The following is a 17336-nucleotide window of genomic DNA, read 5'->3' as shown; positions in this document are numbered from 1 at the left end:
ATCTTGCCTTTCAGTGAAGGATGAGGAAGCAGGACTTTATGACTCCTAAAATCTCTCTGCTAAATCCTTTAATCATACAAAATGTTGAGCACTGGGTAGGTGTCAAGAAAGCAGGAGAGGAGGGAAGATTGACATGAAAGTTTGATAGACTTTTTGATTGCTCTCTGAAGATTTTCAGACTGATGTGGTTTGGGGCATGGAGGAATTGCAAATATTTGGACTTTAATAAAACAAGTTGTCAATTTGATTTATTAAGTGTGAGGTACCGATGAAGTACACTATATACTCATTTTGAACAACTATCTGAACTAGTACAGTCTAGCAGACTAAATAATATATTTCTAGTCTCTCATTATTCCTATTAAATGTTTCCATATTTGACCTGGGTTTAATAAAATAAATACAAAATTTGGAGTTATTTCTTCACTTACTTCAGCAGTTGTTTTTTTTTTAAATAAATGCCACATTCCATTTCTATCATGTCTTTTTTCACAGCAAAGTTTTGTGGTGACCCTGGAGTACCTGCTCAAGGGAAAAGAGAAGGCAAAAGCTTCATCTATCAGTCAGAAGTGTCTTTCAGCTGCAACCCTCCTTTTATTTTGGTTGGCTCTAGCACCAGGATTTGCCAAGCAGATGGAACATGGAGTGGTTCTTCTCCTCGATGCATAGGTATGATTATGCCCATGAATTGAAATTTCTTTTAATGCTTATTATTCCTCTTCTTGCTAAGTCAATCTGGGATTTTTCCATAATTTTGAATTATCTTGGTGTTATTCTATGCTCTCTAAGAATCAAATAATTTTATTTATGTCTTTGTGATTGGCTTATTGCATGTTGCTGAACAAGCTTAATTTTCTCATACAATCATGTATTTAATTAAAATACTGTAATTTCTTTTGTCTTTAATATATTGCTTTTTTTTTTAGAACCTACTCGCACAGCATGTGAAAATCCAGGAGTCCCAAGGCATGGGTCACAAAATAACACATTTGGCTATCAGGTAGAGTATAATTTTTATTAACTTGCAAAAATATTTAAATATTTGTACTACCTCAAAGTCTAGAAACATCTGATTAGAGGTTTAGAGACTGCTTCTGTAAAAGTTGTTTGCTGCTGTGTTGCTCTGTTTCCTTATTTCTGGCTGTTGGATTACACTAACCCTGTGTCGCCATCAGCAATTCACTGCACGAAAAACTTGTGATCAAGTTCTGCTTGATTTCACTTTGAAGACTTTCAGTATCTTCCACCAATATCTAAGTGCTTCCTACAATGCATTAAATAGGCTTTTTTCTCCTCAAAAGTGTATATACTGTGTATAAAAATGCTAGTATAGACATACTCCAAGAACAGGCTTTTTCCCTGAGAGAAAATCTGTTTAAAATGACAATTAATTTCAGAGTCCCAGATCTGTTAGGAGAACTTCTAGTCCAAACCCCTTCTCAAAACAGGGTCAACTAGAACAGGTTTATGAGGGCTGTCTCCAGGTGTTTTTGAATATTTGCAGGGATGGAGACTCAACAGTGCCTCTGGGCATCCTGTTGCAAACTGATCACCCATACAGTGAAAATGAACACTTTTTTTCTTAGTTTTAAAGAAAATTTCATATGTTTCAATGTATATTTCTTCTTGTTGTGACCTGGCACCACTGAAGCAAATCTGCTTCTGTTGTTTGTCCTGCCCCCAGGGGTTTTTTTTGCAGGCTGGATAACCCCAGGTCTTTCAGCTGCTCCTTGTATTTCAGATGCTATAGTCCTTTAATCAATTTTGTGGCCCATCACTGTACCCAATATAGTATTGTCCTTGTCTCTCTAGCACTGGTGAGCCCAGCACTGAACCCAGCACTCACTTGTGACTCACTGGGGCTAGCAGAGGAGAAGAAGCACCTTCCTTGACCTGTTTTCACTGCTCTGCCTGATGCTTTCCTGGAGACTGACACACTTTATACAAGGCTGTGTTGCGGCAAATGGTGCTTACATATGTTTCTCTTGGATAAAGAATTGTGAAACTGAAAGTGATTTTGAAATGCTGATTTTCTGATTCACACAAAACACTTATGTCAGTGAGATGTTTTCAGGAGTGAATGGTTTAGAGATGCAAAAATATACCTTATAATTTGCTAGGTATCTTGTGAACAAAGAGAGCACCTAATCTATCCTCTGACATCTGTGTTTGATGTCAGGGCTGAAAGCTCCAGGCACATGAAGAGGATGAACAGAAGAGTACCTAGCAGCTCCACAGCTGTATGAGGTCTTTGTCTAGTAGGAGGAGAATAAAAAACTACAGTTTTCTGGAAATGGAAGAAAGGGCTGGGTGAAATATGAACAAGTTTACAAAATTAAATTAGTTTTTAAAAACAAATTGTAGGTAAAGACTTTTAAAAGTTTCATGGCCAAACATTTCTTTGGTTTATCCTTTTGGTGGTCCTTATGCAGTACTACTCTGGCTTGGTTTTTAGGACTATTTGGATTTTCAGATTGTGCTAGATCACAATCATATGCGAGTGATAGTAAAATTGTCAAAGTTTTCTCTAGAAACTGAAAATGCTGCTTTGTGTCAAGGTAGAATATGTAGGGACAGACCTTAGGCTAACTTTGTTTGGTTATAATAGAATATTATCCTAGAGGACAACTCTTTATTCAACTATGTATCAAAGAAATAATTTATTAAGCATTTTCTATAATTTTATTATCACCGTTTCACATATTAATGAGCTTTCATTGAAGAAGGTAAGGAACTCTCACATTTGTGCTGTAGTTGTTGTGAGTAAAATATCACTCACAGACAACATGGAACTGTAAAAGTATCAAACAAAATATCAATTAACAAATAATTCGTAAAATAAGTATAAATGCTGGAAGAGCATTTACAACCCTGTAAATGCTAAAAAAAAAAAAAAAAAAAATTAAACAGTTATAAGATTAGTGCTCAGTATTTAAGGTATATGTGCTATAGTCTCCTTACCCAGCCAGCAACTTATTCTCATGTTCACACAGTGAATTTGATTTTATGTAGTAACTAAATGTGCAACTTCTGGTTACTCTAAGTATGACTGCTTAGTTAGTATATAACTGGATAGAAGTATCAGTCATACAGATGAAGCTGAGCTAAGCTCTTGATTGGGTGGAAACAATTATGAAAATGATTAGTTCTAGACAAGTTTTTGTCTGTAGATCCCAGAAAGCAATTTTGCATTATCATATATTGCATAATATTATGACTCCTTTAAAACCACAAAAATATTGTTAATTACTGTATATTATCTATAATTAGCTTCCTGTGTGAATGGGATAGGGATTTTTACTTCTATCCATAGCAGGAAGGCAAAGAATAATTATAAATTGTTCCAAAATACAGATGTGGGTTTTTTGTTTTGTTTTATTTGGGTCTAGTTTGTTTTGTTTTAACTCTCTTAAATACTTTATATTTAAACTAATATTAGGTAAGGTAACTTAATTAACTTTATCAGTTAAGTTACCTTACTAATAATAAGGTTAATAAACCTTTATCAAGGTTTAAATTTTTGTCTCTGTCTCCTAAAAAATACCAAGCTGAAGCCTTACCTTTAGAATTCACGCTTTCATGTGTGGAATCCTGTTTTAAGTGCTTGGCACTACTTCTTTTATCTGAAAAACAGCACTCAGTGGCACTTTCTTTTCACAACACTGATGTCAAGTTATGAGCTTCCACAATACCATTGCTCTGTTCCTGTTTTTCTCCTACTCTTGATTATCTGTTTTCCTATATCATTGATTAGACTTAAAGTTCAGGCAAACACAAGATAATTCTAGCCTTGACTAAAAGGCGTGTCTAAACCTGACTGACCTCCTGGAACCTACACTGACAAAAGCACCAGTGTCACCACATCACATTTGAATGCTGTTTCAATTATTAAAAAAGAGCTTTGTAGAAAATGAGGCAACAGAATTTTGAAATTACTTTATTGTTCAGGCAGAAGCAGATCAGTTTCTTATGTGTTCAAGTAACATCAAAATACCAATTTAGTCCTACTTGGATATCTGGCATGGCATGGAAATGAATAGCATCATCTGCTTTAATTTGTATGAATACATATGTCTAGGTTGTTTACCTTTCATCTGAGCTATTTTTATTTGACAGATCTACCTTAGCAGTGTGTTACAATGGAGACAAAATAACTTTTGAACTTAGTGAATACTGACTTCATCTATAATCTGGAAAATAAATCACTCCTTGGAAAGAAACTGTGGGGTTTGAAATACTTCTTCAGCTATATTGCTAGAAACAGAAAAGTGCTTATAGCACTTTCACCATAAGCTATTGTAACACAAGGTACTACTCAATTGAAGAAACAGTTTAGAACTACTTAGATCAGTCAGTCATATATATAAGATTTACTACTTCTCATACTTTTCCAACATGTTTTGTAAAAACTCAGCTGTCTTCCCTTATATTGAGGCCTAAACTGAGCCAAAGAGCACTCTTAATTTAAAAAGGAAAATAGACACAATGCAGTAGTGATAGCCCTCTGCTAGCTCTTGGGTTCTATTTTATGAAATTCTATATGAAACTTGATCTGCAGATGTTGAGCAGCCTTACAAATAATCTCCTTCTGTGAATGTAATGCTTATAAAAACTTCCATGTTGATTAAATTGTAAGATGAAGTTCCAAGTGCTCTACTACCACAATATAGCTCTCTCCATCAGTACAGTTGGCACCACCACTGCATCAATGAAAATGTGATTTAAGCCATATCAGAGATCATGTATTTTCTGGCTTCTCATTGTCCTGAGTTCTCCGGTGTCAGTGTGTCAGTGTCACAATCTGGGGTGCTTCACTGGCACGAATACGATTTGTCTTTTTCTTTTTTTAAATTTTTTTAAGTCTCTGTCATTTATGTTTCACCTGAGGTTATTTGTAATGCTTCTAACACACTTTTACACCAGTCACACTACAGCTCATTATTATTGATATACATACATATATTTCAATCTATACTCTAAGGTACATTTCACCTATGTTAGATGATATTTTTTACCTCTGAAATCTGATCCTGTTTAGGCCTGTATGTCTTTAAGGGTGAGTTGATCATAGCAACAGGATCTCCAGTGCTAAGACTGTGTTACATGTTTTATCATAGTCACACTGTAGTCTTCCTCAGAGCATCCTGCTGCGTGCATTTCTCAGGGGCTTTGCTGTAATTCCAGCACCAGGCCTGTATTTCTCTGTACTGCATTAATGGGAAATACCTCATTCTGCACATACTAGATTATTTTTTTCTGCTATGGATATAATCTGTGGTTGTACCATACAACGATAAAGAAAGGCATCAAACCTGGTCATAGTTAGCTGATCACAGCAAATTTAAATTTTACAACTAAAGCACGTTTAGAAACAAAACAAATCAAAGCTGAAACAAATACAAAACTCCAGGCAGCTCAAGACTCTTTCAGACAAAGGAAGGCTGTCAAGCTTCTGCCCAGCAGTCTTGCAAACTCAAAACCCTGTTATAAGGGCAATAATGTATTAGTGGGTTACCAAACTACAGATATAGTGAAGACTTAATGAGCCATGTTTTCATTCACTTAAAATGTTAATAAAGTAACTGAATGTTACTAAAAGTTACTGAAGATAAATAACTGGCATTCCCTTAGCTTCTCAATTCCTCAGCACAAATTACTGGGGATAGAGAAATTTGTTGGAGTATCTTCATGTTCTTTGGTGAACTGAAATCTAAGAAAAAAAATTGACTGTAGAGTAACTCATAAGAGTTTAGAAGTATCTTCCAATCTTACAAAAAATATAAGAAATAAGAAGGATAATAGCTTATTATTTTGATAATTGTTATACATTATTTTCATCTTATTTGGTGAAAAAAAAATATCTAGAGTACGTTATAAATGGATAGTGGTTGATATTTATGCATTTCATTCTCAGATTGTCCTGTTAGAGAATAACAAATATACACTCGTGGGGGTTTAGCAAAAAAAAAAAAAGAAAGAAAAGAAAAAAGAGAAAAGTTAATTTTTATGTTAATTTTGGGAATATCCAAGCTGTAACTGACACTATAGAAAAGGCAGGTATAGAACAGACATCATGCACTACTTTTTTTATTGGATGCAAACACTGTTGCCCAGAGTACTAATGCTTCTACTTGAGCTACAGATTAAAACTTAGAGCAAACCTGAACATCTCAGGACTGGGAATTTTTTCAGCATAGAATACTGTATTGTAGCGCCATCTGGTGCCTCTGACACAAGAAAATTGCCAAGTAGTCCACAAAACTTTTAAAAATTACTTTTATTTGTTTAATAATTACTAGACATATCCTATATAATTAATTATAGAATACCGTATTACATATTAATTTTAATATTATTTTCATTTATTTGTGATCTTGAAGAGCATGGAAGCACTTCTTAAACATCTTCATCCCTTGGGCTGCTGTTGCATTTTTGATGCTGCTTTGGTGCTTAGGTATATAAAGCTTGTGTTTCTCATGAAACGATAAAGTCATGGCATGGTTTGGGTTGAAAGGGACCTTCAAGATAATCTAGTTTCATCCCCGTGCCATGGATAGAGGCACCTTCCAGAAGACCAGGTTGCTTAGAGCTCCATCCAGCCTGGCCTTGAACAGAGCCAGATATGAGGCATCAACAGTTTCTCTGGGCAACTTGTCCTAGTCTCTCACCACTAGGAACTTCCTCCTAGTATCTAGTCTAAACCTACTCTCTTCTGAATCTATTCCCTCTCATCCTATCACTACATGTGTTTGTAAACAGTCCCTCTCCAGTTTTCTTTTGGGCCCCCTTCAGTTACTGGAAGGCCACAATTAGGTCAGAATGAACCCTCCTTTTTTCCAGGCTTAACCAACAAACACAGTTCTCTCAGCCTTTCCTCATAGGAGAATTCCTCAGAACATTTTGGTGGCTCTCCTGTGGATTTCCTCCAACAAGTCCATGGTTTTCTTGTGCTGAGACACTCAAAGTGGGACACAGGACCCTGGGTGAGGTCTCACCACTACAGAGTAGAGGGACAGAATCACTTCCCTCAGCCTGTTTCCCCAAACTGCTTTTGGTGCCAACCTGGATGCAACTGGCATTTTGGGCTGCAAGTGTGCATTGCTGTCTCATGTCCAGCCTTTCATCCACCAGCGCCTCCAAGTCCTTCCAATCTGCTCAAATCCCAGCACACCCCTACTACAAGGTGTAGTGCAGCACCTTGAACTTGGTCTTACTAAACCTCGGGATGGTCTCATGGGCCACTTCTCAAGCTTGTCCTGGTTCCTCTGGATGAATCTCATCCTTCAGATGTGTCACACACACCACTCGACTGCAGCGGCGGCTGGCCTCAACTGAAATCCCGGCTGGCTGTGGCCAGCGACACCGGCAGCACAGGGGCGCACTCCTATGCCCACACGGGGTTGGGAGAGCGCTTAAGGCTTTTCAGCCTTGAGGTGACGAGGACTCCCAGCGAAGAGGCAGGAACTGCAATCCGCAGAAATAGACGGAGACGGTCTCCAGGGGTAACACAGTCCAGTTTATTCACTAGGGGAGAAACCAACTGAAGACCTCGAACAATGCTCGACAGCGCTTTTTAAGGCGAGAACAGCAACCAATCAGAGGTTCGGGGGGGGTGTAACATACAACTTACTGACAACTTGTGTAACCAATAGAACTAGGGAAAGGGAGTGGTCCAGGCCCCTGAACCAATCACCTGACAGAATCTGGTGGAAGCTTCTAGAAGGTGGGTCTGGCCACTGAGTGATGGACAGGGGTCTGGGAGGAGGCTAAATGGATACATTCCTATAACTGGGAGGGGTAAGGGATGATAGACAAAGAGAGGAGGAGTGTACATCCCAAGACCATACCAAACATAAACTTGGGGGTGCGGAGAGCGAACCAACGCGATCCCACATCTCCCCCTTTTTTGTTTTAAAAGGAAATTGAAAGAAGGAAATGTAATAAATCAAAAACTGTCCTCTGAGAAAGAGGTCCAACCGGGGTAGTCTAACACTTGCGGGATTTCAAAGTCCTCTTCATATAGTTCGTCTTCTTCTTGCGCTACCACTCGGTTGATCTCCACAGGGGACGTTAACTTTAACAAAAGTCTTTTTAAGACATTCCAAACAATGCATACCGTAACAGATATTAACAATAGAATAAATAAGACTAAGACAACAGTTTTTAGAACGGAGGACACCCACCCAGACAACCCCCATCCTGTAAACAAGTTCCCCAACCAGTCTGCAGACTCTTCCTTTATCTGATTTATCATATCTTTCATTTTGCTGATGGAGACTCGGACGTCCTCGGCTTTCGATGACAGATTCAAGCAACAGAGCCCCTCAAATTCGTCACATTTGTGATCGTGGAGCAGCAACAGAAAATCTATTGCTGCCCTGTTTTGCAATGTTGCCTGCCTTGTTATTTCCTCGTCTTCTAGAAGGTCACTGAGCGCAGTTGATATTAAATTTGCTTGTTTTGCCACCCAGCACTCTAGGTGGCCCAATTCACCTAGAGCTTGAGCAACGGCCACCCAAGGAAGGAAGGTGATCCATGCTACTTCTTCTGGTTTACTCCAATGCACAATTTCTTCGTCGCACGTATTATCCAAATTTCTCAAATCTCTTTTGGTGCGGTTCGAATTTGGTGCGACCTTTATTTTTTGCCAATTAATAATTTGATCTTTGCTGGGTGTAAACAGCGTCAACCGGCCTATAGTACACGGACCTCCGAGAAGGCGAGAGGGGATGCCTTGCCAAGCTCGGTTTCCACAAATCAGAAACAAACCATTGGGAAGGGACTTAGGTTTATCATTGAAGGTGATGGAGGTTGTAATTTGGGACAGGGAAAAGCACCAATTCCCGGCGGTGTAATTCGATGATATGACTGGTGTATATGATTTCTCATCCTGACCCGGGAATGGGAAGAACTGAAAACAAAAATGGGCTGTGGAGGAACCGAGTAACGTAAATTCAATTGGTTCAGACTTTGATTGATTTAAACGATTAGAAAACCTTCTCCAGGTGACATTGGGGTTGGGATTAGAGGGGCGATTGATTTTATTATTAAAGAAGGGTTCAAGGGAAGGATAAAGGGTATCGGGTAACTCATCTGGAGAGATTGGGATCCCCACAAGGCAGGTGGACAAGGGGTCTGTTGCTGACGCGGTGGTTAGGCAGATGTTGTCTTGGCCGAGGGCGCTGGCAAGAGTCTTCCACACATTCCTCTTGGGTTGGGGAACAACCCACGGCTGTGATGTTGGCAGGGTCGCGCACCAGAAGGCAATGATGGCGATGGCGACCGGTGGCAGGATGGATCTTGTCTGGGTTATCATATTCTGGGCTCTACAACAGTAAAAAATATATAAAAGAGATTGATTATATTAAAAGAGTTGGTCTGGTCCTGGGAAGAGATCAAGGTCTCCGGAAAAAGGCTTCCGCTTCCGCCTCCAACAGGCCTCTTCGACCTGTGTCACAACACCCAAAGCTGTTTGTTTTTTGGGGACGAAAGGTTTGACCCACTTGGAGGGGACCCATTTCAATCCTGAGGGGGTGGATACACAAGCGTATCCTCTCCCCCAGGTTACTAAATCGAAGGGCCCTTCCGTCTTCCACGTCTCGGGATCTTTAACTAAAACCGGTGGTCGGGCTTTGAGTCTTAAGGTGTCATTTTGCCCAAAGTGCCGCACAATAGGAGGGTTTAGGTTACCGAAAGAGCAATTTAAAAAGTTGATGGTATACAAAGCTCTTGCCAGGCGGATCTGTGGGGGGTCCATCTTCATTGCCGAGTACTGCTGACTTAAGACCCTTTTCAGGCTCTGATGGGCCCTTTCCACCACGGCTTGGCCTGTCGGGGAATAGGGGATGCCAGTCTTGTGTTCTATTCCCCATTGCTGCAGGAAGCTTCGAACTTCCCTGGACTTATACGCCGGGCCGTTATCTGTTTTGAGAAGTAGAGAAAAATGATATCTGTAGTGCTTCCCTTGTCCACTGATGTAGTCATATGAACACATCTTTCTTAAGGCTAGTACTTTTTTAAAGTAATATATTGATAGTGATTGTTTTAACTAAGATCTTTACCACAAAATTAAAAAAAAAGCTCCTATAGCTACTTGGTGCAATTTCTAAAACTTGTAGTACTTTAGTACTTTGTGCTTAATCATGCAAGAGATTTAGTGTATTTCCTTCAAAATGTTTTAAAAGTAATTACATAGTCCAGTGAACACAGAAAAGAGCAAAATAAAGGGAGATGAATTTTAAATCACATCCTGTGTTGATGAGCTACTATCTGTAGTTCATGGGTTATTATTAAATTTCATTCTAATGAGAAACTTGAGCTGAAATAGAATAGTACTATAAAGTTCAAATGAATACTTGTAGCAGTGAAATGCTGTTTTCCAGTACTAAACTATCAAGAAATAATCCACATTTTACCTTTGAGCATCAGTCTGAATCAAGTGTTATGCATTTAAACAAAATAATTAAAAAATCATATCCAAACCAGAACTATAAATGTGCTGTCACAGATAGTTTAACATTCTCAACTTCTTGTTTAAACATGAGTTGATAAATATATTAATACAGGTCACTACAGAACAGTAGATATGATCTATGCACCTTAATATTTGAGTTAAGTACCCACACTATGTAATACAGTACTCTCTGAATGACATAATTCTAATCTAATTTCCTCGCTTTTGATGGAAACTAAGAATTATTTGCATTTTCATCAATTTCACCATGACTGGACATGCTGAACAAGTTAATCCATTTTATGTTTGTGCAGAAAGTGTAAGAATTCTATTTTTCTGTTAATGCAACATGTACCCATAATAAGGATAATAATTAAAAGCTAATCTCAGATGAATTGCTATTGTAAATTGTAATGTCACTGTCTTCCAGTTTCTATTATCAAAGTGGTATGAAGAGCTGTTATTCTTTACCTCCTCTCATCAAAAAAGAAAATTAAAATATCATAGGGACATTCTGAATCATGAGACAGTGTTGTTGACCAGCCCCTTCTATTCTAATCAAATATTTCTCATTATAGCCTGTGAATATATCCAGCATTCCCCAAAGGGGGATCTAGTTCAGCAAAAGTCCAGCAGAATCTAATACCCATTTCAGTTCTGTGACTTCCCTTGTTTGTGGCAATTTTGCCCAACTGGCTCTCCTTTGGCCCAGAGTGAGGAAGGCACCATAAGCTTTGTTTCCAAACTCACAGTTCATCAACTGTTCCAGGCCCAAAGCAACACACTAGAGAGACCACAGAAGATGAGGATTCGATTTTCTTCCATGGCGGATCTAATTTTGGGGGGAGAGTAATTCTACTGAGAATGAAGCAGTGTTTTATTTCATATCAAATTGTTCTGTAAAATTAATTTACTTTCCAGAGAAAGGGAATCACAACTTATCAAGTCTGTATTATGTGAAGGAGTGATCAAATTTAGGAAAAAAGATCCCAGCTTGATAGTTGCTCATAACAATATTACTGTGTTTTCTACTTTTCAACAGGTGGGAAATGTTGTTCAATTTCAGTGTAAAAAAGGACACCTGCTCCATGGTTCAACAACACGAACTTGCCTTCCTGATCTTACATGGAGTGGCATCCAGCCAGAATGTATACGTAAGAAATTCTAAATTTTTTTCTTTCCTCAATTTTTTAATCTAGATTATTTAGCTGCAGTGACATTGTCATAAAGTTAATCTATATGAATTTATTAATTGAAAGTTAACAGAAATCTGCATTACTAGTTTACAGTAGCTAGAAATGTGATTCTCAGTGAATTTTTGTATAATAACAATAGAACTAAAAAAAAAAAAAAGAGAGAAATAAAATAGGCAGATCTTCATCCAAAGTCAAATCCTATCTAAGATGGTGCAACCCTTCCAACTCAGAGAGGAGGTGGTGAAAATAGGACATATCAGAAGGCAGTATTCTAAAATAGGGAGGAGAGCATATAATTCAAATCAGTTCTAGTAAAGAGTTTGAACTGTTTCCCAGCCAAGGAGTCACAGTATTTTATGATGGGGAAAAAAGTGTTTGCAGTTGAAAATTTTTGAATCTGAAATAGAGAGAATCTTCTTTGAGTATAGACAGCAGCACTTCATTTCACAGGTCTTTTACACTTTGGTAAATAATGATATAATGATAATTTACTGAGGACATAAGGTCATGGTTAATCTTTCTAGTTCAGCGAGTCAGCTGTATTTTTTCTGGAAATAGTCTTACCTTGTAAGGTCTGACCCTATAGAATCACTACAGTGAATGGAGAACATATCCACAGAAGGAAACAGCATCACTATTATTTCAGCTGGTGCTAGTGTTAATCTTAAGCAAACAGCAAATCAGTAGCTCAGTGTGAAAGGTGAACTCCGCTCTTGGAGGTATGCTGTCTTTGAGATAACACATAAATCCCACATTTTGGTGATTGCTAAATATATAAGACTCTTCATGTGACATTAGAAATGATAACTTAATTTTTCTGATATTTGCAACTCACCTTAAATTTTTCCTTGACCGTTCATAGTATTTTCCAAGTGACCATTTACTTACTGTTATACAATGCAACGTAGATATCATGAGTGGTGTAAGTCACAAGCCCTGATTGCTTTTAAGTCTGGTATGGTGTGTGCTGTTTCTGTTCTCATTCTGTTCATGCAAGTGCATTTCAGTCTGTTCTTGGTCCCTTGGAATTGAAAGGTGCATGTTAAAGGTGTATTTACTGACTTGTGGAGATATTTTATAGACTATATAGTAATTTATAATGTGAATTTAAATATATTAATATATAATTTCTATTGATTTTTTTACTTTGCTTGTTAACTGTCAGAATGGGCATATATTATCTTTTCAGAAATATTTTCACCACTTTGACAGAAGGGTATTTTGTCTTTTCTTTGTAGCTCACAGCTGTAAACAACCAGAAACACCAAGTCATGCTAATGTTGCAGGAATGGATCTTCCATCACTTGGTTATACATTGATTTACACTTGTCAGCCAGGCTTCTTCTTGGCAGGAGGATCAGAGCACAGAGCCTGTAGGTCTGATGGCACATGGACTGGGAAGGTTCCAGTTTGTGAAGGTAAGCTCTTCTGTTTCCCATTGCATCTGCCATCTGTCATATTTCAGGGCTTTTCTTTACTTGCAGTTGGCACATGCATGCCAGCAATTTGATTTGGCCCAGCCAGCATGTTTTTATGAAAGGCAGGTCCTGCTTAGTCAACCAAATCTTCTTCTATAACAAACTGATCTGCTTAGTGGTCACTGCTTGATGACCCAAATCTTCTTCTATAACAAACTGACCTGCTTAGTGGTCACTCAGTACTTGGCACTGGTGAGATCACACCTTGAATAGTGTGTGCAGTTTTGGACCCCTCACTCCAAGAAAGATATTGAGGTACTGGACTGCTCCTAAAGAAGAGGAATGAAGCTGCTGTAAGGCTTGCAGCAGAAGGCTTATGAGAAGAGGCTGGGGAAGCTGAGGGTCTTTATCCTGGAGAAAAGGATGCTGAGGGGAGACCTTGTTGCTCTCTATAAGAACCTGAAAACAGGTTGTAGCAAGGTGAATGCTCATCTGTTCTTCAAATTTTCAAGTGATGAGAGAAAATGGCCTAAAGCTGTGCCAGGTGAGGCTTAGGTTGGACATTATGAGAAATTTTTAGGAAAAATTAGGAAGAATTGTCAAGCTTTGGAACAGGCTACCTGTGGAAGTGGTGGAGGTAGATGTGTAGATGTGGCATTTAGAGTCATAATGTAGTGGAGGACTTGGTATTGTTAGGTTAGCTATTGGACTCTAAGATCGTAGAGGTTTTTCCAACCTAAATGATTGAATAATTTTGTAGTAATTTTTGAAAAGGATGCCTAAACTCCAAGATGTCTGAATCACTGTGTGAAATTAATCCAAAAGAGTTACTCACTATTTTATATTTTTATGTAAGGAACTGTATACTACTACAAAATAAAGTGTATCTACTTTGTCCTTGCTGTTCCCACCTTTGTTTCTGATTTTTACTATCCACTTTTTCATGATAGGACATTGAAAACACCATAGCCAAGTCATGGTGAGGAAGGTGGCTTCATGTGTTTCAAATGTATATTCAAGGAACTGTTTGGAATTTTATTTCCTGAATAATTAAAGGCCTTTTCAGATTACTGTTACCTAATGTTTCAGAAGTGGTTATCCCCAGGGCTCTTGCAGAGGCATTCAAAGGCTTTATAGCCAAACACTGTTACTTGGAAGCGAAATAGGAAATGAATAGTTTGTATTACTAAAAAACAGGTGTCATGGAATTGCATGCCAGGCAAGTGCTGGGGGAAAATGAAACCGAGCTTTGTGAAAGTGCTAGAAAGCTAGCAGCCAGGAAGCTTATGACCTGTTCAATAGTTGGAAAGTATTATGGCAGGCCAAATGTGATTCATAGATTGTATTTTGATTCAAGAATTTGCTGCTGCTGCTGCTGGAAGAAGTTGTTCACCTCATTGTAAACTTCACAAAAAAAAAACTTGGAAATAGATGAAAATGAATAAAATGTCTGGAGCTGAGAGGTCTAAAGGGATGTGTAGGGGAATTAAACTAGAATTTGATGCTATAAATACAAAATTGAAATCTTGAGAGTCCAACGCAAGGATCTGGACTTAGAAACTTAAACTTCATAGTTAACTAGTTTTAGTTTTGAATTTTATGTAACATGTATTTAGGTTTTATTTTGGCTTTCAAATTTCAGTTTTGGACTTGACTAGAAATTTTTCAACTTGACAAGGCAAATTGACTCATCTTTTTATGCTAAAGCCCAGCTGGAAAGTGTGATCCAGATATTTCTAATGTAAACTTAGTGTAGTCAGAAAGCATATGCTATTGAACCATGCCCTCCAGGTCAACAATGTACAGTGAAGCTCAGTAAGTTTCTTTCAAAGAAGAGAGGAAATAAAGGTTAATCAATCAGTAGTAACAATCCATGAGAACCTTAGGTTGCATTTCAACCCCTGCCCTTGCTTCTTCGCAGTTTAATATACATGACAAGAAAACATATTTTAAAAATGCTAAAATTTATTCTCAATAAGAATATTCTGAGTCCTTCTTGCAAAAATTTCCTTTTCATGCAGAAAAATTCTCAGCTTAGGAGCAAGGCCAAGACTCAAAATAGAAAACAATGAAATCACAGTTGGAGCAAGGAATTGAGTCTACTGCTACATATTAATATTTTACATTAGGAGACAGAATTATTGGTCTTCTTTATTTTAAAAAATTAGCTTAATCTCTAGGAAATTATAAAGTCCTAGTGCATTTAGTTCATCATCTTCAGTGGTGGGAGAGTTTCTGCTCTAAGCAGAGAAGAAATTATATTCTTCAACTTCCAGTTCTCATATCACCTGAGCAGTTGGAGATACTCTGGACAGCCTCTGTTGTTTCTTTCTGTTGCTATCCTTTAAAGAATCAGGAACGTTCTCCTTCAATATTAAGAGATTAAAGAAGTAGCTATGGATTTTAATTCTTGAACACAAGATGTCTCAATCAGTACTGTTGAAGATAGTTAAGTCCTGGAGAGAAATTATTCCAAGCTCACTTTGTTATATGTCTCTTCCCTTTTTGGTTCTACATTACAGTCAGTGCACTGCTCACTGTTCCTAATCCAAGTGACATAGCCAGGATTAGATGCTATATTAAAAGGCATCTCACATGTTAGGTGCATAGTCCAGGACTGTAAATTATGAAACATGGATTCTGAAGTGAAACCCTGCACTGTTTGACAGCTGAAAATTACTTAATAGCATGCAGGTGCCTGATTTAGGAGGATATGGGGGAACAGAAGAAATTTGTGTGCCAGTGCTCCTGTGGTACTAAGGTTTGAAACCAACTGAAATCTCACTCATATTTGAGTTTTAAACATTGTCCTATATGCTTTTAAACAAATAAATTCCATGATGGAAATTATTTTATTGTTTCTGAGTAACATCTTGTTACTGATTTGTCTTTTTATCTTTTATTCTTTCTAACAGCTGGTTCTAAAATATTAGTGAAGGATCCCAGACCAGCATTGGGAACACCAAGTCCCAAACTAAGTGGTAAGTACTCCAAGGTTTGTATAGCTATAAACCATTTCTGTAGAAAAAACAATGAGGATCAGTTTAGTGAGGTTGCACTGAGTGATTTAGAATGTGTAAAGGATATTAAATGAGGCACTGGATTAGCAAGGGGGGAAAGATAATTGAATTATTCCCTAATTTTGAAGTTCATCTGTCATATAGTATAATTTATATCTATATACAATTTCTGTTATGTAATGAGAGTTTTGCTGGCTTCACTGAAATCACTGTGCTCTGTGTAAGATTCTATGCAATTTATCTATTTAGAAACTGTACTACTCACCTTGAAATAATTTAAAGATATTTTGCAGTTTTTCTTCAGTCCTGCACTTTTTTACATATTTCTATAAATTGCTTTACCTAAATACCTAGTATTAGCCTTGAATTTAGCCTTTAGAAAAAAAGCTAATTTTAGCTGAGACAAGGTAATCTCTCCAATTCTGGCTCAAGTCTCCAGTTTTAACAGATTAGCTGAAGACCATATTTGGATGTCCTGACAAGAGAAGCTCTCTATCCTCTGAAGAGAATTTTTGAAAAGATCAGTCTCCTTAACTAAAATTAATCTTTGGTTATAATAAATCAATTGCATTTCTACTGATAATGAATAAGATTCAAAAGTTGTACTTTAACATATTGGGATTTGGGGACTTTTTTTTTTTTAACATTTTGTGCACTAATTCAAAACAGTGTTTTTCAATTATGTTCTGCTGAATGGTAGACGTCAAGTTCTTCATTCAGAAAATTTTCATTCATTTTGTGTAATCCTAGTTAACTGCCAATATAGCACATGGAGATCAGTTTTCCTAAAAGTAGGAAAATATATTTCAGGCAGACTGCAAATCAACAGCATCAGAGCATTTCCACCATGCAATTTCCTTGCTTACAGGTCCAGTAGTTACAAAAAACCTAGGAAAGTTCCTTTACCCTTCATGGAGAAGACCTGTATTTGTATTGCATAAAATAAATGATGAAGGAAAACTGTCAGTATTCCAATGTGCCCCAGTCTTGGATTTAGGGGTATCCTGAGTGAGAAAAGGGCAAATATTCTTCTCTGCTTATCTGACATGAGTTGCCAATGCACACATGAACACAGAGCGTTAAGTTTGGTGTGAAATACTTCAAATAATGTGAAAGTGCTGATTTTAAACAGTGATTATTAAGGGATAACTCTGATACATTACTTTGGAAAGGGTAGTGAGCCTAAATCACTTTTAGTTTAATTGCTTGAAAGGTATCTCAGGTTAAGATTTTAAAGATTTGCATGTAT

General features: G+C 37.6%; 1 protein-coding gene across 4 annotated transcripts in view; it reads left to right on the top strand.

The window, feature by feature from the left end:
* The window catches only part of CSMD3 (CUB and Sushi multiple domains 3), a 589442-nt gene that overhangs the window by 558952 nt on the left and 13154 nt on the right, over nt 1-17336 (top strand). For all 4 annotated transcript variants that reach the window (XM_064395032.1, XM_064395025.1, XM_064395049.1 and 1 more), the window contains 5 exons: nt 496-669; nt 927-1000; nt 11496-11607; nt 12888-13067; nt 15983-16048. In XM_064395032.1, coding sequence (XP_064251102.1) covers nt 496-669; nt 927-1000; nt 11496-11607; nt 12888-13067; nt 15983-16048 — 606 coding nt within the window. The remainder of the gene's footprint in view (nt 1-495; nt 670-926; nt 1001-11495; nt 11608-12887; nt 13068-15982; nt 16049-17336) is intronic.

The sequence above is a fragment of the Passer domesticus genome, chromosome 1, assembly GCF_036417665.1.
Source record: "Passer domesticus isolate bPasDom1 chromosome 1, bPasDom1.hap1, whole genome shotgun sequence".
Taxonomy (NCBI): Eukaryota; Metazoa; Chordata; class Aves; order Passeriformes; family Passeridae; genus Passer; species Passer domesticus.
Note: the sequence above shows the minus strand (reverse complement) of the source record. Positions and strands in the feature narration are given on the sequence as shown.